The 22681-nt window shown below is 48.6% G+C and overlaps 1 protein-coding gene across 5 annotated transcripts in view; it reads left to right on the plus strand.

The window, feature by feature from the left end:
• The window catches only part of PPARGC1B (PPARG coactivator 1 beta), a 97164-nt gene that overhangs the window by 49969 nt on the left and 24514 nt on the right, over positions 1-22681 (plus strand). For all 5 annotated transcript variants that reach the window (XR_001516395.2, XM_015585333.2, XM_015585331.2 and 2 more), the window contains exon 2: positions 17910-18080. Coding sequence is in view for 4 of the 5 variants with exons in the window: in XM_015585333.2 (XP_015440819.1) it covers positions 17910-18080 (171 nt within the window). In the remaining variant the exon portion in view is untranslated. The remainder of the gene's footprint in view (positions 1-17909; positions 18081-22681) is intronic.

Here is a 22681-nt window from a genome sequence, read left to right on the forward strand (position 1 = left end):
TGGACAGGGGGAGGACTGAAAGAGAAACTTCTTTGGGTGGGAATAGAATTCCATTTGGATATAAGGTTGAGATGTCAATAAACCACCCAAGTGGAGATGTCAAGGAGACAGGATTTGAAAGGGCTCCTTTGCAGAAGTAGCCGAGGATACAGCTAATGCATGGAAAGACACAACCTGTTTTGAGCTGCGACAGACTGAGTACGTTTCTAACTGGGACTTAACGCTCTTGCATCCCTAAGCTTCTGGATTAGCTTTAAGGGCCTCCCTCACTCACCCGACAGCCTCACATGACCCACATCCTTCCCTGAGCCCCTGTTGGGCTCAAGGCTGCTCAAACCACTCCCCTAGAGGACTCCTGATGGCACGCAGGTGGATCCTTGGGCCTGGTTTGTCTGGGGGCAGAGCCTAGTATAGCCTGAACCAGCTAGCCCCAAAGAACCTTTACAGGGCGTGCCAAGCACTGTGTAAAATACTTTATGACTGAGCTTCTTAACCTCATGTCCACTGACCAACCCCAGGGGATAGACTTCACGGGGTCTGTGAACGTGTATGGAAAAAAATATTACATCTTTATTTTCGCTAATCTCTAAGTGAAAATTAGTGTTTCCTTTTGTTATGAATGTAGGTGACAAACCATAAAAGTATTAGCGGTACCTGTGATTTTTGTCACTAATGGAAATCTTAGGTATTTTCGTATTATGTTATAGTTCTTTTAGATATCTAGGAATATTTATGCTCATTGCTACTTTGAAATTATGGGAGATTATTATACTTGCTACTAGACATTATTTAATATAGTAATATGGAAGCATGTTATATTCCTGTAACAAATTTACTCTTGTTTGTATTTTATAAATATATTTTGATATTATTTGTTTCCTTTATAATCCTGTATTTTATTTTATGCATTTAAAAACATTCTGAGGAGTTTATAGCCTTTCCCAGATTGCCAGTGGGAACCATGGCTCTAAAAAGGTTAAGGAGTCCTGCTTTATAAGCATGATCTTATTTCTATTTTACAGATAAAGAATGCGAAGGCTCAGAGAGGTTCAGTATCATGACCCAGGGTCACACAGCTGGTTGAGTGACCGAGCCCACATTAGTACAGCTCTTTTTGACTCTAAAGTCAACGTTCGTAACAGTCCTGTTGCTGCCTCTACAGTAGTACCATCAGAGAAAACTACAACCAATTTAAGCAGAATCTACAGCACAAAAATCATTCATATTTTATCTGAAAAAATTAGTATAGCTTTTGCATTTTAGTCCCTAGCATGCCCCCAACCCCCCGCCTTTTTTATAATAGTTTTCTTTACTAGTGAAATTATTTAATTTTCCATGATGCCGAATCTTGGGAGGGAAATGGAGTTCTGAAAAGAGGCACCATGCCTGTCCTGTGCCTTTGAGTATTTCTCAGCCCAGCACTGTGTCCCCTGTGGGTATGTGATTAGAGACAGAGAAGCCTGGTCTCTGCTCAGTTGTTTTACATGCTGCCTTATAAGCAGGCAGCCTACTGAGCAAATGAAAACACCAAGGCCTCAGGCCATTAGGTGGCTTGCCTTATAGTCACATAGCTTCAGCCAATGGATTTCTAGTTCAAGCTCTTTCCCCCCTGTAACTTTGGTCCAGTTCCAATATCACTAACTTAGCTGAGTGATCTCAAACGTATTACTTACCATTCCTGGGAGTCAGTTTCCTCATCTGTAAAATGGACTACCTGTCTTTCCTTGGTTGTTAAACGGTATACACGAGATGTCTGTAAAGTGTGTGACACAAAAGAGAGGCTCAACGAAGGGTAGTGATTATCATGGGCCAAATATGACCAAGTTCTTGGAGGTCTCAGGCAGAGGCTGAGTGCTGAGGAGGGCAAAGACCGCCTTGATGCCTGGGATGTGAGATGGGACCATCCCCAAGCTCCCACCAAGGCCAAGAACCAAGTCCAACCTGAGGTCCAGGCTCAGCAACAGCCCAGAGCTTCCTAGGTGAGCAGTCAGGACTGGGGAATGGGGGACAGAATGCCACTTCTCATCCCTGTCTCTGTGTCCCTTCCTCAGAGCTACAGAACCAGAGTGGTGGTTTTATTTCATGTGCTTCTATACTTAATAAGCAGGACCATGATGAGGTTTGGTGACCTCAGGGCCCAAATGGACTGTCTGTTGGCATAAGTGGTACTTGAGTCATTAAAAAAAAGTGCTGGGCAGGCTTCCAGGAGCTGAATTTACCCTCTGATTCTCTGCTTTCCTCTTCTCCTCCCCACCCCCAAGCTCCATTTTGGAGTTTTCAGCTTACTTGCCTCCATAATACCATGGACCAAGATAAAAAGCGAAACAGTTATTCATTCACCAGGGCTGTCTGCTGACCCAGGCCCTGGGGATCCTCCTGCCTGGCTGGAGGCCCCCATGTTTATATGCATGGTGAGGACACAGGCTCAGTGGAGAAAGTGCCCAGAGAGATGCAGGCAGAATCTGGTAGGAATTAAGAGGAGAGATAGGCTGGGGCAATCAGGGCAGGCTCCATGGGGGAGGTGGCATATGAATTGGTCTTTAAAGGATGGGTTGAAGCACGTGTATGACTAAATAAAAATAAAACCTTCAATGAGTAAAGAAAAATATAAAATAGAAAGTAAATATTGTCTAACCTCCCCCTATCTCCAAGCAACAAATTACTGTTCCCAAACTCAATATTTTCTTGTGCGGCCTTCTAGCAATAATCTGTGAACATAGGAACTATTCATCTATCTTTCCATCCATTGATCCATCATTTTTTAAAAATGTACAAACAGGATCATATAATGTTAACTTCCCCTTTTCTCTTAACCCAGCTTATTAATCTTCCCATAGCAGTGCACATGGGGTGGGTGGCTCTGACCGGTGGTGTGGTCCTTGCAGGTAGCTGGAAGGACATGGACGAGATGAGAAAACCCATAGCATGTATGAGGAATTTTGGCAGAGAATGAGGGAAGCAGTACTGCCCAGTGGTTAGGAGCTGAGCCTGACCTTTGAACTTGGAAGATCTGGGGTCAAATCCCAGTTCTAGCACTTTCAAGCTGTGTGATCCTGGGCAAGTTTCCTCACCTCTCTGAGTTTCCATTCCCTCATCTTTCAAATGTTGCTAATAATATCTCCCTTTGGGACTGTCGGAGATTTTCAGTGAAAGCACTTACCACTCACAGAGGCACTTGGTAAATGAGAACAGCCCCCCACCATCGTTGCTGCCATAGCGGTCATGTGTCAGCTGGGGCAAGGTGCAGCTGAGCCCTGACAGGTAGGGCCAGGTGCATGATGGGTGTTTCTGGAGCGATTTTTGGAGAGAGGAGGGCCAGCAGATCAATCTGAAGCTTAAAATAGTCTGGAAGTGCAAGAACAACAATAAATAAATGGGTTCCGGATGCTTTTAAATCTTGGCATTTCCTGATCTCAGCTCAGCTGGTCTAGACAGCTTCATCAGCGTTTACTGCCGAGGCCGGCTGCGCACGCCTCCCCTGGCCATGGCCCAAAGCTGCTTTCAAGAAAATCAGATCTAGAAACGTTTGGATCTTTGGCGCCAGGCCTGCAGGCCATGGATGTAAGTTGAGGATCAGGCAGCGTTGGGGTTTGTCTCATGTGTGTGTAAAGTTAAGGTCTAGGAGATGAAGTGAGAGGGAAGGTGGGACCTCGTAGGACGCGGGAGTGAGGCGGTTGCCAGAGAATGGAGTTTTTCATTTGCTCTGCAAGTGTTCATTAAGCACTTACTATGTGCCAGGTGCTGGGGATACAGTGGTTTGCATTAATCAAATGCCCATGCAAATAAATGTTTAATTACCAATAGTGATAAGCTCTAGAAGGCTCAGGACCTCCAGAAGGCTATGAAGGGGTACAATATGTCTCCTCATCTGGTCTACGGGGCTTGAGAAAAACTTCCCCCAGGATGTAGAGTGAAGGATAGATAGCTGGTAACTAGACAAAGCGGGTCTATGTGTGAGGATGACGTTCCAGGCAGAGGGAACGGCACTTGCAAAGGCCTTATGGGAGGAGAGATTCTGGCAAGTACTAGGGTGGAAAGAAGGCCAGGGGGGCCAAAAGTTGGGTTAGGGGGTGGTGAGTTGATACTATGAAATGATGATACCGAACAGGTAGACAGGAGTCAGATCATGCAGGACCTTACAGGCCTGAGGAAGGGTTTTGGTCTTTATCGGGGAGAAATCAGGGGCAGGCACATCTGCGTTTTGAAAAGATGTCTGTGGTTTCACTGTGTCCAGCAGCCTGGAGTGGGCTGCAGTAGAAGCAGGAGGCCATGGCTGCCATTTTAGGTGCAAGTTGATTATGGTGTGCACTGAGTCAGTCAGAGTTTGAAGAGTGCCATAATTGGGTGATGAGGGGGCTTTAGTGGCCCAGAGAAGCTGCAGCTGTTCCAGTGGTTGCTTCAAGACTCCCATGTAATAATCTCACAAATGGCCGTTGTCATTTGAGCACTTACTTTGTACCAGACACTATGCAAAGCCTTTCTCATTAAATCCTCACAAGAACCCTAAGGCAGTGGGTGGGCTATTATTATTCTCATTTTACCGAAGCCCAGAGAGGTTAAATCACTTGGTCAAGATCACATAGCTCAGCTCCCCACTGTCCAGCTCTTTGGGTTGACTGTCTCCTGGGTTGGTGTCCTCCAGTTAAGTTTGACCCTTCTCAGGGCCCAAGCCCTCTACTTCTGTCTGTTGCTGTGTTGACCCTTGGCATCGTGTCTGCCCTTGCCATAGGACTGGTTCAGAGCTGGGCTGGAAAGGCATGGTCATGTGTGACCTGAAGGGACACAGCCCAGTGGCTCTTGCTCTTCTCTCCCTCCCAGCCTGCTGGCTTCTGGCAGTGCTCGATGGCCCCTGTTTAGGGCGTGAGCTGAAATGGCCTCGTCTCTGGGTTTCACATGTCGCCTGCCTCCTGGGGATTCAGATGGTCTCTACTGCTTGTTTTTTATTTTGCTTCTTAATTTCCTCTCCTCTCCTTCTTTCCCTGTGTCTCCATCTGTTGCTGCCCCATGGGGATCTTTTCTTCAACTCCCAGATGTGCAAGCAGGACTTGGAATGGAAGCGGAGGCCCTCTTCCTTCTGGCCTTTCAGGAAGGAAAGAAACTAGCAATTTGGGCAGCTGTTGCCTGCTAGACACTGGGCTGAGCTGTGGGCATGGGTGATCTTAGGAACCCTCACAGCAGTCCCATGAGGTATATACTTCATCTCTACTCTACAGATGGGGACACTGGGGCTCGAAGGATGCAGATGCCAGACCCAAGGTAACATTCTACGATCCGACTCCTGATTTAAAAGTTTTTGCTTCCCAAACTTTAATGTGTGTACTAGTCACCTGGAGACCTTGTTAAATGTAGGTTCTAATCAGGAGGTCTAGGATTCAGCATGAGATTCTGCAGAATCTAACAAGCTCCAAACGAGGCTGATGCTGCTGATCCAGGGACTGTACTTTAAGTAACATCGTGAGGAGCTATCAGGTCTCCCGCATGCCCTCCCCAACACTGGTGCAGACACACACTGCCAGGATGCTCCGCAGCGCTTGCTACACCCACAGGCTTCCCCACCACCCTCAGGACATCTCAGACTGACCCTGCATATCTCAAACTCCAAGCTGACTGACCACGGTCTCTAAGTCTAGCCAGTGCTGGAATATGGGGCAACTAAGCTCAGAGAAGTGCAGGGACTTGTCCAATGTCCCATGCCAATAGTGCAGAAAATTCAGGCTTGTGACTCCGTTCAGTGCCCTCCATTATTGCTTCCACTAGGAGTTAAAGGTCTCGGGGTTCTAGTCCTGCCTCTCTCCTTAACTTGCAGTGTGACTTTAGGCAAGTTACTTCTCCTCTTTGAACTTAAGCTTTCTCATCGTGAAAATGGCTTCATCTCTGGCTTGTTATGAGGATCAAATGGGAGAATATCTAATTTACAGCAGAAAGGATTTGTTTCGAGCCTGAAGACCCAATCCTAGAAGGGCGGGAGAAACCTATAGGGTAGAAAATGGATTCGGGTGGCATTTACTCACATGTGGGCATGGTGGGAAACTCACTCCCTGAAAGATCTCTCTGTTCTCTCTTTGAGAGCAGCCTGCTTCCTGCTCGTTTCCCATCGGGCTTGGCTAATAATCGAGCATTGTCAGATGGTTACCCTTTCATGGTTCGGTGCCTGTAATTCCACCATTAGCACACATTACAGAGGCCTTGGCTCTGGCGACGGAGCCTGTGGCAATACCACCCCGTGGGACACGTTTCTGTTACATGAGAGGAAGGGAAGAGAAACGTGTGATTTGTTTGACACACATTCATTCTGCATGCCCAGTTAACACACTTCTACATACAGCAGGTCCACCTGTGGCTGGCGCCTTGGCTACACGGGGCATGAGTGGGTAGGGGTCCACGAAGCAGTCCTCCTTGGCTTCCCTTCTCCTCTGGCCCTCACTGACCACATGACCAGGGAGGGCCTGCTGGGGCCCAAGAGAATCTGTTTCCCACCAGCTTTATCTGGGAGCACATGGGTCTGGGATTCTCATCATCTGACATACTGGAAAAGGAAAGGCAGGAGTTTCCATAAGGGAATAAATGAATACAGAAGGAAACCACCACCGCCACCCCAGTAAAGGGTGGTGCGTGAGAGGGAGGCCTTGCAGGCATCACAGTAATGCGAAGCAGAGATGCCCAAACTGACCTGAGAAGTGGGGGCTCTGCTCACCCCTTCTCCCACCTGCCCCCACTCATTCCACAAAGGTTTCGTGAGCGCCTACTTTGTGCTAGATACTGTTCCAGGTATTGGGATTCAGCAGAAGACAAGCCCAGGCCCCTGTCCTCACATGGCTTACATTCTGGAGGGGACACAGACAGTCCCTGGACTCGAGCTGTGGATGACACACGATGATACAATTCACAGTGACCGGGAGGGTTGAGTGTTGGGGAAGGCCTCTCTCGCTGGGGCTGAATGCTGGGTAAGTGGTCTAGGACTTGGGAAGGTGTCCCAAAGGGAGCTCAAGCCTGGAGGGGTTTGTTCCTGAAGAAGAAGGCCATCGTGTCTGCAGTGCGGGCAGGGCGAGAGAGTCCAGGACATGGTGGAGGAGTGGGCAGGCCTAGGCTACCCCGGGCCTCGTAAACACAGTGAGAACTTCGGGTTTTTGTCAAGGGCAATGAGAAGTCAGGGAAAGCTTTTAAGCAGGAGAGCGAGTGACTCATTCTAGTCTCAGCTCTGCCTCCAGCTCCTCGGTGATGGCGGCTGAGTCCCCTGCCGTGGCTCTCTGCACCCAGCGATTTGTTACCTGGGCTTCCGCAGCCCATAGAGACTCTTAGAGGTACTGGCAGGGCTTTGAGACCTTTTTTGCCTCCCATTATTTCAAAGTCTAGTAGTTAAAACTGCACAGAGCTGGGAAAAGGGCTTTTCCCCCTGTGCTGTCTTGGACAGCGGTGATCACCATGAGTGGGGGACGGGAGCCTGTGGCAGCAAAGAACTTGGTGGTTAAGTCTGGATTCACTTTTTACTAAGTAGAGAGAGTCATGTCAGCTCTCTGATCCTCAGCCTCTTCATCTGTTAAAGGGCTGAATTTTAAATACCCACTTTGCTGGGCACTCTGAGTGGTGGACACCACCTCCTTGGGGAGTGACTTCTTAGTCTGGGCATTCAAATTAGCCTCATAAAGCCCTTAAATTGCCCATGAAATAATGTGTATAAATAATAGGTATGAGCGTGTGGGCATGGGAAAGTATAGAATTCATATGCAAATGTAATGTTACTGTCTTTCTAATATGTAAGAAAGAAATAGAAATTTGGCTTTTTATATATTTGTTTTTTGCCAAGCTTATACTGTTGAATTCACTCAGGTTAAATAAAACTATGATGGGTTGCCACTGTATGGTTTTCAGTTCATAAAAATGGAAAACCTAAATAATCAACTCCCTCCTAATCCCTCCTACTTCAAAGCCCAGGGCCCTGGCGGGCTCTGGGGGTGGAGATTGAGCAGGGGGTTCCCTAGAGAGCCCAGCGTGGGAACTGCAGGGCCAGATGGGCTGTGCGGTCCCTCCTGGCTCCCACGCGGTGCAGCAGCCCCAGGAGGGGCAGTTGTGGGTTGAGCATTGCTGAGTCATCTCTCCCTCAGCAGGTCGTGTGTTGGCTGACAAGCTGAGGCTGGTATGTTGATGGCAGAGCCCTGATCCTAGGTTCTTGGGGAGCTGACTTAAGCCCCTGCTGGCTGGGCTGGGGGTATCCTTAGCTATTCACTGCCTTTCTACCCATAAGACAGTCCCCTCCCTGCTCAGAACCCCCAGGAGACAACCACTTTCAGGCTGCCCTTCGTGGGTGAGAGTGCTCCCCACAGGCTCCCTGGCACCACAGCAAGGCTGCATGCAGTTGGCTCTGGGCAGCACTGGGTTGAAGATGTGAGCTGGCACCTTGCTGGCCTGTTGAGCATGACATTTCCTCAAATGCCATGAAGGGGCTGCCTGACCTTCACTCTCCTGCCAGGACCCCCTTTCTGCCTCTTTCTGGGTTATTTATAACAGTGTTAACAAGCAAAGGGCTTCTCAGCCGATCCCTGGCCCGGCTCCCTCAGTCTCTCCTGCCAGCCAGAGCAAGAGACACGTAAATAGAACCCAAGAGCACGGACACTGTAGGAGCCCAGAGAACACCTCCGGACAGAGGTTGCTGGGCGCTTTTTTTTTTCTTCTAGGTTTCTGACACTTTTTTTAGATTTATTTTTATTTTCTTGTAGTACACTATACAAAACACAATTTACCATTTTAATAATTTTTAAGTGTCCAATTCAATGACATTAAGTACATTCACAGCGTTGTTCAAACGTCACGATTATCCATTTCCAAAATTTTGTCATCATCTCGAAGCCCGGGACTTTGTCAGTCCATCTGACACATGACGATGGCTGACACATGACAGTCCCCCCATTTCCATCCCTTGGGCATATTCGGCTTTTGAGGAAAGCCCTCAAAATGTGGCGAGGAAGGAAGGGACCCGCCCGTTTATGATTGTCACAACTTGATGAGAATGTTGGTGGTCACCCCTTTCAGCTGCGTGGAGTGGGCACATTTCCCAGGGTGAGCTGTACCCCGTCTGCCTTCCTTCCATGTCGGGAAAGGGGTCGGAATGCGAGTCAGTGGAATGAAGGGGATGTCCTGGTTGCAGGACATCTGTTCTTACCTCTCTCTTCTTAAGTAAAACCTACTCATTTAGCAAACTTCACTACTTTCGTTATAAATAGGGCAAGTGTTTTGCAACTCACCTCAAAACCGAATGCCACTCACCACTCTGTGGGACCACTGATTTTACCTTTGATGAGAATTTAGTAACAGTTCCTTACTTAGGGACGGCCCTTTAGAGTTTCCCCACCTTTCCATTCAAATGACCTCATTTTACAGGGCATGGGTAATTCCATAGCAACCAGAGGGTTATAGAGATGGGAAAACTGAGGCCCCAGAAGGACATGATCTAGGATGTGACCTGATCTCATTTTAGTCACCTACACATACAGTAACTTGTTCACCATCTCATTCCATCCAGACCAGGATTAGGGTGAGGCAAAGGAGATGCTTGCTTGGCCCAGGCACAAAATTTTCAGAGATGCCAAAGAATTCAGTCATCAAGATAAATCATATTTTAATGCAATGCTTAAAATAATAACAATAGATGCCAAAATATCCATGCCGAACAAAATCCCAAATTTAAAAAAAAAAAAGAAAGGCAGAAACAGTAAGTGTCATGCAGAGCCAAATAGGCACCTGAAGCCAAAGGAAAAATCAGCATTATTGACCCTCTCTTTATTTAGAATTTTGATATTTTGTATAACATGGATTTTTTGCATTAGTTATTTTTTCTCCCATAATGTTGCATTAAATATGATCCATCTCGATACTGAGTTTTTTCGGTGCCCAAGGCAGTTGCCTCCCTCACTTCACCCTAATCCTGGCCCTGATTCCACCTTGCAATCTCTGTGCCCTACTGTGACAGAGGATGCCCCTCCCTGGTCCCCAGGCCTCAGGTCCCCATATGCGAAGACCTTTTCAACCGCCCCTGAGTGTCAAGAGAGCAGCTGAGGGTGGCATTTGATCTCTGCAGTCTATTTTTGTGCCTGCCCTTCAGCGACTGATAAAATGTTGCACTCGGTAGAGCTGATGTGTTGAAATGGTGAGTGTCAATGTCAGGTGGTTTGTGTGATCGGATATCTTCATTCTTGACCTCGCAAAGGGGCCTAGAACCAGAAAAGAAAAGGCGTTATTGGCAGTTTCGCTCCTCTAGAGCTGGACAGAACTCAAATCGTTATCAGGTAACTGAGGCTGCCAGGCAATTTGGGCTCCTCTTGGGGCTGGTACAGAAAAAAATGTCCGTTTTGTGCTCTCTTGCTTTTGTGCACTGCCCTTTACAGTTTACAAGGCACTGCCACATTCATCTCATTTTGGTTATTGAGCACCTACTATGTGCTGGGCATCGTGCTAGGCCCAAGAGAAACAGCAGGGAACAAGACAGACACGGCCCCTAAACCCGTAGAGCTAGCTGCCAGCTAGGGGAGGCAAGAATACACGAGTAGATAAATGAAGAATACGGAAGAGTTGGGAGCTAGATGGTGATGATGGTTGCACAACAATATGAAGATACCTGATGCCACTGAATTGCACACTTAAAAATAGTTAATATGGTAAAATTTTTGTTGTAACTATTTTACCATCATTTTTTAAAATCTGGGAAATAGGGAGCAAAGATCAGAAGTACTAATTGAGGGGTGATGGGTAAGAGAGAGACGGGTGGCCACTTTCGGATATAGTGGTCAGGAAGACCCATTTGGGAGGGACGCTTAACCTGGGATGGGGGTGATAAGGGAGCAGCCATGCAAAGATGAAAGAGAGAGGAGATGTTTTAGGCCCAGGGAGCTACCAGCACAGAGGCCCTGGGGTGAAAACTCAAGCTGTACACCATCCATGAGGGAGCCAGTCTCTGGAGATGCACAGAAGCTAGGTGACTCCCTTTAACCAGCAAAGGATGAGCCAGGGCCAGCTCTGCCGCAACGAAGCATAACAACAGATACCTGCACAGCCTTTGCTGTCCACAAAGCACTTTTCCTGCCACTGTCCCTTGAATTCAAGAGGCCCTTGAATTCAAGTGCATAAAATTGACTGCAATTGTAGGCAAACACAATGCGGGTGTCACGCTGCCCTAAGATACCCTTACTTGCTTGCTTGCTTGCTTCTGTCAGAGAATGTACTTCAAGCTTTTATTGTTTCAAAATCAAAACGAAACACACCACTTTCTGGGCCTGGGGCAGCCTGTGCCTGCTAAAAGGCAACCCCAACAGGTGCCAGGATCTGCACTGGGGAAGGGAAATAGCTGACAGCGCCCTCTGAGACAGGGGAGGGGAGTCTGGGCTCTGCAGAGAGCCACGTACCAGGACATCCAGGAGTTGCTCCACCCCAGGTAACCTCACCTGGGCATAGCTACAAGAGACTTTACAGATCTCTATTGGATAAGGGGCTGCTTGCAGGCAACAGGAAGTGGGGAAAGGAGATGCCTGACTGAGTAAGATTTCCACCCCAGGAGATTTTCTGTTCTTTCTTTCCCTTGCCTTTTAGAGGGGATAAGTTCTAACACAAACACTTTGGTGTACAGGGCACAGCTATTGAGGAAATGGCCTGTCATTTTGGAAAGAGCTTTGGCTGGAGACCCTGGAGATCCCAGTTTGTGTCCTGGCCCAGGAGCTGGCTGTATGGATCTTGGGTGACTCCCCATTCAGTCTTTCTATCTGCAAAATAAGGCATTAGTCTCGAGAAGTCTTTCTGCAGACTCTTCCAGTGCCTTAACCCCTGGTTCTGTGGTTTGGCAGTCTATCGTAAGGATTTATTTCCTGTCCTATGGAGTTGGGATCCATACACGATAGTCACTTTTTCTCTGATGAGGTGGAGGGCTAGAGAGGGGAATTCCTAGGAAAATGTCAGTGAAAACACAAAATCATCAAACATAATGCCTAACATTACCTTTTAATGAAGCCATATGGCACGTCCACTCCTTTTTGCTGGTCTTTTGCTATAGGATTGCTTGCGGTGCTGGCTCTGAAATTCCAGGTCATCTCTCTGACAGTCCACAACCCCAGTGCTGGCTCCTGGTTCCAGAGTGGGGATTCATCCCGCGGGATCAAGAATTTAGGCTCTTGTCAAGTAATCTGAGTGCAGAATCCTTCCAGATTCTTGCCAGTTTCTCCTCATCTTTTATGATGATCTCACAGACACATCTTTGACAGCAGGTTTTTTTTTTTTAAGCAGCTCGACTTTATTAAATCCTTCCTTCCATAGCCTTCAACCTAGTTTCCCTTAAAATCGTTTCTTTTGTATTTATAGTTTCTGTTTATGAACCACTTAATTAAATTTTATAATTATAGTTACCAACGGGTAATACAAGCGACTCCCAGTAAACAACCCAGCTGGTGGGAGCAGACGCGTGGATGACATAGGACGCATTATCTGAGGCCCTGGGATACCTCGGGCATTTTTTACAGGAGGTGATGGAGAGTGTTGGTTAACTTGGTGGTCAAGAAGTCTGTCAGGCCTGGGGTGGTGGGGACTGGTCCCCACCATCCCAGGCAGGCCCAGAGAGAGCCAGTGTGGTCTGGCTGTTGGGGCAAGATCATTCCTCCAACAGAAACTATGAGTGATGGTAACACTGGAATCAGGGGCTGGTCAAGGTTGAAGGAACACAGGATGAGACAGCGAGTAGGTTTAGGACTGAGGGGAAGGGTCAGCAGACAAATTTAAGAAGCATTAAACCTCCCATCAGTCAAATGGGGACACTGACCATTGACTACTTACTGCATCTTGGGAAGGTACCAGTGAAACCATAGCTGTGAATGTCACTTGAATGTCAGCTGTGTTAAGTGCTGTATCTGTAATTCATGCCAGGCTCCCAGCCTGTGTTACTTTAACTTTATAAAACCCTGTGAGGTAGGGTACTTTCTATTCTCCCAATTTTGTCAGTAGAAACGGAGGCAGCAAAAGTCATATCCTGACCTCAAAGGATTAGTATTAGTAGCAAAGCCAGAGCGTAGCCCTTTGTCGTCCTTGTTGGGGCCTCTTTCCATTTCAAGGTGGTCCTTCTCTCTGCACCTTTGTCTCCCCCTCTGTAAATTGTTTATTCATTAAATGCTGAGTTTTACCTAAATATTTCCCCCAAACCTATGTGGATCTCAGAAACCAGAGAAGTACAGAATTGCATCAAATACTTGAGTAAGAGAGGTGCCCGTGGTCAGTCTGTCTGATTCTCTTTCCTAGAGGGTGCAGAGAATTCGAGTGGGGAGGTGACTAGGGACAGACCCAGAGCCCAAGCTCTGTCACTGCCACTTCCTTCCACTCAGTAACTCTGAAAAAGTGCTCTGGGCCAGGCACTAAGCGAGGTGATTTGCCGATTGCGGTCAGGAAAGTGGAGCCACCAATTTTTCCTGAAGACGCATTCTTTCTTAAGCGAGGAATCGATTTCCGCCAAGATGCACAGGCTTCCAATGAAGCCACTTAGGTGAATCTGGATGAAACACCACTAATCCACTGCCAAGGGCATTTATCTCCCTGGCTTGGGGCAGCCACAGCTTTTCAGACTGGGATGTGGAGTTACTGGAGGAATGATGAGGAAGGCTCAGCCACCAGAAGGGGTGTCCCGCAGCAGGGGTGTGAGCAGACCTGTGGAGGGGCCGAGGCCGGCGAACAGCACCGCACGTCTGGCCCCAGACCTTCTCTGCATAGCCACGAACTTGCCAGGTGCCTTGGATTTTTCGTGGCCTTTGTCTGAAACTCCATCTCCCCATCTGTAAATGGGAATAAATGGTCTTGAATATTCCTTTTCATTTTCAGAAGCAGGATGTCAGACGATGGCACAGGCTTTGTAGGGAGCAAAGAGACTTGGGTTTGAATCTCAGCTTCACCCTTCTGGGACCCTGGGTGCTATAGGTTGAATTGTGTCCTCCAAAAAAACATATGTGGAGTTCTACCCAGAGATGATCGAGTTAAAGCGAGCTCGTTAGGGTGGGCCCGAAGCCAGTATGACTGATGTTCTTATCAAAAGGGGAAATTTGGACACAGGGACAGGCACGCGTAGATGGAAAACACGTGAAGCGATAGAGGGAGAAGACGGCCATCCACCAGCCAACATGAGAGGCCTGAGAAGCAGCCGACCCTGCCAATACCTAGATCTCAGACTTCTGGCCTCCGCTGCTGTGAAGCAATGCGTTTTTGTTGTTTAAGCCACGCAGCCTGTGGTGCTTTGTTACAGCAGCCCTGGCAAACTAATACAAGTGACTCAATCCCCGACTTTCCCGATTAGTCACATAGAGACAGTAACACCTGCCCTACAGAGTTGTTTTAAGAATCTGATGAGAAGATGCACATAAGGCACTTGTGTGGTCCTCGGCATATAGTAAGCTCTCACTAATAGCAGTAGCTTGGTCCTGTGCTGTGAACTTGCAGCTCCACAGGTAGGGCCCGTGGAAGGTGGCCAGTACAGAATAAGAAGGCCTTAAGTCAGACCTTTCAAAGAGAACTGGGTTGCCTGAGGCACCTCTTCAAAAGCCTCTCTAAAGATGGAGGAGGCTGCAGAAATCACTATTAATGTAGCGCTTAAAGGTTTTTAGCTAGAGTGGCCTCGGCCTTAATTGACAAGGCCGTGGAGCTGAGGTTTCTTTATTTTTTATGTCCTGGGTACACTTTGAGTGTGTTGAGCTGCTATGGGTAATCAATAAGTGCAGTAGTCATGGCCATTTTATGGGTGTTTGTAAAGGAGGTGGCATGGTTTTGATGGGCAGGACACTCACCCGATGACCCTGAGCAAATCCATTATCCTCCGTGGGCCTCAGTTTCCATATCAGCAGAGTTGAGGAGGTAGACCCAACAAGGTGGGCGTTCTTAAGCGGCATCCCTAAACCTGGAAGTTAAGTGTCAGTTCCTTGTGCCCATAGGCATCGTACACGCATATCGTATGAAGAGCATAAAAGCTATTCATAGCTTTTATCTGGTTCTTGAAGGGACCTCTAATTCTCAAATTTTCCACAGTAACTCAGGGCTGCTGGTTCCTGGCAGGTCTGAGATTCTAGGACTCTGATTATAAAGTTGTTTCTAAGCTTCAGGAGCAAGTCCTACAAAGGTGGCTGCAGTCAGATACTGGGATGAGAGGGATCAGGAATATACAGAAAGAGCTCCCCGCGGAGCCTATCGCCGGGAGCTTTGCTGGACAGGGAGGCCCCAGCTGCCCAGCACCCTTGTGTCTCTGCTCTGGGCCCCGCTTCCTGCTTCGTAGGCTCTCGGTGGATCCGGGTGGTGCCTACCCATCCCTCCACCTCCCCTCTCCTGGATGCCGCACCGGCCTCACCCATCTGCCTGCTTCTATGCTGGCCCCACCCACATTATACTTACCATCCCTACCTGGTCTGCCTCCACCTGCCTCTCTGAAGGCATCTGCTCCCATCCCCCCGGCTCACCGAGCTGCAGCCTCACTGCCCTTCAGTCAGTGCCTCTCGCCCTGGGGCTTGTGCACACTTGGGCCTTTGCCCTTGCTGGGCCCTCTGCCTGGAATGTTCTTCCCCACATCTTCCACAACCTGGCTCCTCCTTCAAGCCTCAACTTAGATGTCGTCTCCTCTAGGAAGCTCTTCCTGAACCCCCTTAAGACAAATTATCCTCCCTGTTAGCCTCCATCATCACACCTGGTTCGTTTCCTTCCCTCGCTAGGGCGTCAGCTCGTGAAGGAATGAACTGAGTCTTATATGTTACTATACCTGGCTCCTAGCATTTAATAAACACTGGAATGCACCCACTAGCATGGCTCAAATTAAAATGAGTGACAATACCAAGTGCTGGTGAGGGTGTGGAGCAATTGGAATTCTCACACGGCCGATGGGTGGTGCGTACAGTGGTACAACCACTTTGGAGAACAATTTTGTAGTTTTTATAAAGTCACACATACACGGACCATATGGCCCAGCAATTCTACTTCTGGATATTTACCCAAGAGAAATAAAAGCATATGTCCACACAAAGACAAACACAAATATTGCAGACGTATTCGTAATAGCCAAAAACTAGAAACAAACCAGTCATCCACCTAGAGCAGGCGAGACTGCTGCATCCCACAGTCCCCCTGGGCAGGGAGGGGAAAGGGAGCCTCCAAGGGGTGGCTGAGAACCCACCAAAGTGTCCCTTCGGCTGTGGCGGTTGAGTGGTGGTGACGGGCGGTCAGGGTGTTGGCGGGGCCGGGAGTGACATGATGCTCTGTATTGGTAGATGTTTAATATGTGTGAGTTGGAGAAAGTCTGGGCAGATGGAGGGCAGGGGAGGTTCAGGGATGTCCCTGGAGACAGAGACTCGCTGAACACCATGCTCCCTGACCTGAGAGCCAGGGACCAGCCACTGGAGAGAAGCTGACCCTCGTGCTACCCATGCATGCAGGATTCTTGCAAAACGCCAATTAAGACATTTGACCTAAATTTGGATAAAAGCCTTTTTCCTGTGTCAAGTGAGCTAATAATATACATTTATTCATAATTTATGAAGCCTAGTAAGTGGGAACAATTAAGGAAAAGGCCTGGCCCAAACCTATTTCTCCTACGTGTCACATAGGCCCTTTTTTGTTCCCTAAGGCAGTTCTGCCCCTCTGTGCCTTGAGATGCTTTTATTTTTATTTTTTGTAATTCGTCATTACTGTCAGCTACCATTTCTTGTGCACTTCCTTAGCCAGGCTAAAGCATTGCCCTGTTTCATGTTAACTGTATGTGGCAGGTGGTGTCCCATTTTACAGATGGGGCAGTTGAATTACAGAGAGGCGAAGGGACATGCCCCAGGTTCCACAGCTGCTGTGTGGGGATTATGATCGATGTCTGCCAGACCCCGGGGCCGATGGTGGACCATTTCAGTGTCAGCCTCCCAGCTCTGGCTATTTCAGAAACTGGTAAACTGGGGAGACCAGGGTGAGAAAGTGATTGCCTTCTGATTCAGGGGTCTGGGCTTAGGCCTAAGAGTCTGTATTATTTCTAACACACTCCCAGGCGGTGCTCACTGCCCTTCGTGGGACCACACTCGGAGGCACTGTGTCAGTCGGTGCCATTACCGGAGTCCTCCATGCCTCCGTTCCACCCCACCCCCCACTGTCGGTGGGTTTATGGCCTTCTAGACCTTTCCCTGTGCGTTTGCATGTGTGTTATCTTACGCAGAGATATGGGTACCCTGATTATTCTCTTTACACGTGTGGGATAATATTCTACCTGCTGATATTCTGCTATTTAGTTTTTTATTTAACGTGTCTTAAAGAGAGTATACATCTGCCTCATTCTTTTCAACGGCTCCATAATATTCCATGATACAGGCAATTATAGTTTTATTTACTTATTGTCTCCCAGTGGGTGGTCTTACACTTTCAGACTTTATAGATATTCCTGTAAAATCCCTGGGAATATGGATGTTTGTCCACAACACAGTAATCGCTCAATAACGTCAGCCATTATTATTGCTGTTTTTGTTGTTTCGTTATCACTATCGACGGATTGTTGCCTTCTGGAAATTCCTTTTCAACGGGGGGCAGCCATGTGAAGGAGTAGCTCTGTTTATAGGTTCTAATAAAGTTTTCAACAAAACATTTCTGGTAAGGGAAAAGAGGTGGCTGTGTGGGCAGGGCCTTGAGGGATGTGTAGGAGTACAGAGGAGAGGGGAAGGGAGCAGCAGGCAGGATGCACTGCCAGGGCCTAGCTTAGCTCCTGGTAGATTTAACGATTGCAAGAGAGCAGGGCAGACCTTTACATTTCTTGGGCACTCGGCAAAATCAGGCCTTGGCCAAGGGCGACTGAAGGCCTAGGCTGGCAGCATCATGAGTAAGAGGGTCCCCACTTGGGTCCAGCCAAGCTTAGCCCTGACCGGCCTCCTTCCTTCCTGTCTCCTCAGGTGGGGTCCGGGGAGGAACAACTCTGCGCTGACTTTCCAGAGCTCGACCTCTCCCAGCTGGACGCCAGCGACTTCGACTCGGCCACTTGCTTTGGGGAGCTGCAGTGGTGCCCCGAGAGCTCCGAGACCGAACCCAGCCAGTACAGCCCCGAGGACTCGGAGCTGTTGCAGGTACGTCCTCTCGAGCACACCACCTCCCGCTCAGCCGTTCCCCTCTCTGCCCCTGAAAGCCTGGTTCTGCCCTGCACCACCTTCTCCTGCACTTGCTCATGCAGAGAAGACTCCTCTTGGGACCTGTCTCTCCCACTGGATTGGTACTTGATCTTGGCAGTCCTCGCCCCTCCGCCAGGCCTGTGTTATCACCCCTGGAAAGTTACAGCTGGGAAGAGCCGCTTTCTCCATGCGCCCCCGTCAGAACCCAGCCCCTCTATGGGTCAGGGAGGGTTCCAGTCCTCCCTTCTCTATGGTATCTCACTGAATTCTCATCTCTACCCTGTGAGGCAGGCGCCATTATTCTCTATTCTACAGAGGAAAGAGCTGAGGCTTAGAGAAGTTAAGTCATGTGCCAGGGCAGTTTACCTACTCAGCAGGGAGCTGGATTCAAACCCAGTCTGCCCACCTCTCGAGCCAGGGCTTTATAACTATGGTGACACCATACTGGGAACGACTCACATTTACTGAGCACCTGCTCTGTGGCAGGACTGTCTCTGTTTATGTATATGAACTCATTTAATTATCTTAAAATCTCTCAGACACAAGTACAGTTATATCCCCATATTTTAATCGGAACCTGTAGTTTCTTTAAAATGAGGCAGCGTGCTATGCATACGGATGCTTCTCATCCAGTTTGCTCCCGGCGCCCCAGCCTCTGGGGCATGTGATGGGTGACGTTTATTTCCTTTAAGAAGCCCTCCAGAATGGAAAAATATGACGTCTGGGGTTTGCTTTAGAATAAAGCACGTCGCATGTGTGGGTGTGTTGGTGGCCTGGAGGGAACTAGATGAAAGAAGATTGGCCATGTTGAAGGTGGGTGATGGGTACATTCAAATTCATCATTCTTTACTTGAAATATGCTTCTCTAAAGATTGGGGGAAGAAGGTGTGGTTCCCTGTGCCTGTCTGGCAACATAGTAATAATAACAACCTGTCTGCCAGATGCCGTGCTGGTGTGCCGTGAGCATCATCTCAGATAGTCCTCCTGAAGATTGCATCATTCCTTCTAGAAATGTTTATGGAGCTCTGTGTGCCAGGCACTGTGTTCATCAGTGGACTGGACAGTCCAGAGGGGAGATTGACCCTAGATCAGCGAACACATAAATAGTGGTCATTGAGACAAGGGCATAAAAGGAAATAAACCTGAGATGAGAAGAGGGTCTAAAGACTGGGTGGTCAGGAAAAGCTCTCTGAGGAGGAGATGCTTCAGCTGAAGGATGAGGAGGAGGAGCCTCGTGAAGAGCAGAGAGCAGGGACAGAGCTTTCCTGACGGAAGAAGCAGTGAGTGCAGAGCCAGGAAGCAGGAAAACTTGCTGTGCTGGGGAACATAAGGGCTGGAGGGTAGTGGCTGAGAGGAAAGTGCCAGGAGATAAAGTCAGCGAGGTGGGCGGGGGCCAGGTCATGCAGGGTCTCATGGGCCATGGTAAGGAGTCTAGATTTTTCCCAAGAATATTCTAACCTATAAGTAAAGGGCTGTTAATGATCCATTTTACAGGTGAGGAAAGTGACGCTCAGAGAGGTTAAGTAACTTGCCAAAGGTCACACAGCTAGGAAGGGTAAAGGTGAAAGACTCTAACCCAGGAACTCATACCCCTCACTGCCACACAACCTCTCTGCCAACCCTGTGAGGATCAGCAAGGTGGGCTCTAGTTCTGGCTCCATCTGGTGACCTTCATTCTTTATGTGAACAATAGGAAAGAGACCTCTGCTGTGCTGCTCCCCCCCTCACAGGGAGCTGACTTCTAGAAAATGCTTTCAGGTTGTGGAGACTGATGAAGGAGATGTGTTCAGATGCTGTGCGGAGACCATTCTCACCTAACTGTACAGGTCCCCACCTACTCAGAGACCGGCCAGACCCACTAGCAAGATCCTGCCGAGGTCCTACTGTGTGCATGAAATAGTCTCAGGCACAAGTCAATGTGGTGTGGGCTCAGGGCTCCCAGCCCAGCAAGGACAGCAGAATCCTCACAGATGGTCCAGACTATGGCAGAACCTGCCCACCCAGCCCCTCTCCGCCCATGGCCTGTGTTCCCCACCTGCTCTCCCAAGACTAGGCCCGCTCCACCGGTTACACACCAATGCTCCTCTGTGCGTGTGGTTATGTGGTTAATGCCCCATTTTCCCCCGCCCCATCGTAAACCCAGTGAGCATGGGGATTGTAACAGCATTGTGCGTTGCTATGGTCCCAGGTCTGTGCACAGAGCCCAGCACTTTCTCAGGACTTAATACATTTTTATCAAATGACTACATCCTTCAATTCCCAGCTCTCATGCTGGTTTCTCCTAAGGCAGTTAGTTGGTCAGTTACGTCCTCTCCTGGGCCCCCATCTTCTATATATGTGTGTCTATATCTGTCCTTTAGACTTCGAGGTCCTTGAGGACAAACAGCATTTTATTTGTTTCTGGGCCCCTCTCGTATCATAAGGACTCAATCATATGCGTTGAATGAAGGAACTGATTGTAATATTTTCTTTCCTCCCAAGGACCAGACATGACCCATTCTACAACCTTGAACTGGGACTCGGGCAGAGGGTTCCAATCCTCCCTCTGCCACAAGCTCGGACACTGTCCTCATTTGATCAGTGGGACTCAGAGCTGTGCTGCCTTGTGTCAGAGTTGCATTCTAACAATCAAATGGCACCATTGCTATGGAAACAGACTGGGAGAGTGGAGAGCAAGCTATTGTTACAGGGTTGACGACTCCTGGGAGGTAGGGACAGTGCCTTCCATGAGTCCTAGAGCCAGGGCCACAACAGGCACTTAGGAAGCATTTTTGGAGGAAGCAGGCATTTGGTTGTCCTGTCACACTGTGCTGTGTGGCCTTGGCAAGCAGCTTCCTTGGGTTGGGCCTAAGTTTCTCCATGCTAGGAATGAGGAAGGAACTCAGATTCAATCAGTAGTTGAATCTGTTCTATCTGTTGTGGGGAGACTCACAGGGTCCTTTTAGACCCTGATGAAATAGACTAACTCCCAGGAAAAAAATGGAGAAAACATCTCCTGGGTTTCCCGGAGCCTGGTTAAGTCCTCCTGGACAGCCGAGGATTTCTGAGTGTTCTTCCGGCCCTAGTAGCCTAAATATTCTGCTCTGTGTCATTCCTTCAAGCCACTCTAGGCCCCAAATGAAGCATTTTCCATCAGATTTCTTAAAGACTCCTTTTCCTCTAGCTTGAGCTCAGCTCAGGAAGGTTGGGGGTGGGGCCGAGTCTATTAATATCTCTTCCTCAGCTGATTAACTCTCCATTAATTTGCACTCCGTTTCCAAGCAGAGCTGGGAGAGTGGAGCTAATGGGCCCAGGAAGAGGAGAGGGGTGGCACAGCTCCCTGTGATGTATTATCCTAGGGTGCTGACGGGACAATGCTGCAGGCAGGAATGGCCTTTCTTCCAGAGGGGTCAGGGCCTTCAACCCCGCCTGGCTGTCCCCAAGCTGGAGCAGCTCAGGGAGGGCTGAAGAGAGCACGGAGGCCTTTTGTTAGTCATTTTGTTTGTACCAACCTGTTGGCTGCTTCTTGAGGTCTCTATTATTTAGCATGGCGCCGGCACGCAATAAGTCCTTGACCCCTCCTCTGACTTGGTATGTTTTGTGACCTTGACAAGTCTCTTTCCTGGACCTTCATTCCCCCCACCCTAAAAAGAATGGCAAATAAGCAATTGTTGCCTGGAGGGCTGTATTAAGAAAGATGCTGGTGTGGACGGAATAGCCACATCTGGTTAGAGATAAGGGGAGTGGTAGCACTTAAGTCACGTGTTTAACAGCCCTGGCCACTATGTGATCCCTGAGGGATCCAGATGATATTTGCGATGGTAATATCTCTGGGCCCTTGGCTGTTCCCTCTGTGAAAGAGGGAATTCTCATTCCATCCAGTGTTGATGACTCATTTCTGAATAACTTCCCTCTAGAATGTGTTCTTTGAAACTCTAATCTCAGTTGTCTCCCTGTGGCCAGAATTCATTGTTTGGCTCATTCATTCTTCCATTCAAAAAAGTCTCCCATGCTTCAGGCACTGAGCTAGGCACGCGAGCACTTTCATTACTACTTCCAGACTTGCCTTCCTCGTAGACAGCCAGGAATCATGGCTTCCTATTTTACAGAAAAAGCAGCGAGCTTTAGATGAGGGAAACGACTTGTCCAAGATCACTCTACGGGGCAGAGTCCTGTGTGGTCAGCCCCAAGAGTGGTCTTTTAGCCCCAGGTTCCAAGATCTTAATTCCCCGTCAGGCTAGACAAATTGCTCTGGGGACACAGGGACTCTGGTCTTTGGGTGAGGAGGATGGGAGACAGTCAAGTGAGCCCCATCACATTCTTGAGCCAGAGTCCGTGGGCCTGGATCTGCCCTCCCTCCATCCCCGGGGCCTGGGTCAGGCCCAACCAAAACCTTCTTTTGACCTTTCTTTTATTCTTAGCTCTGTTCCAAAAATTACAAACATGCTTGTTCTCCTTTCCCCATGTCCCTTTGAATTACTCAGCTGCTGCTCCGGCTGCAAGGCCTGGAACAGATTTGGCCGTCACGAGATGTGTATTTCAGATGAACTTCCTGAAGAAAGGATAAACAGCCTGACCTG

Source organism: Pteropus alecto, unplaced genomic scaffold (assembly GCF_000325575.1).
Source record: "Pteropus alecto unplaced genomic scaffold, ASM32557v1 scaffold40, whole genome shotgun sequence".
In the NCBI taxonomy this organism is placed as follows: domain Eukaryota; kingdom Metazoa; phylum Chordata; class Mammalia; order Chiroptera; family Pteropodidae; genus Pteropus; species Pteropus alecto.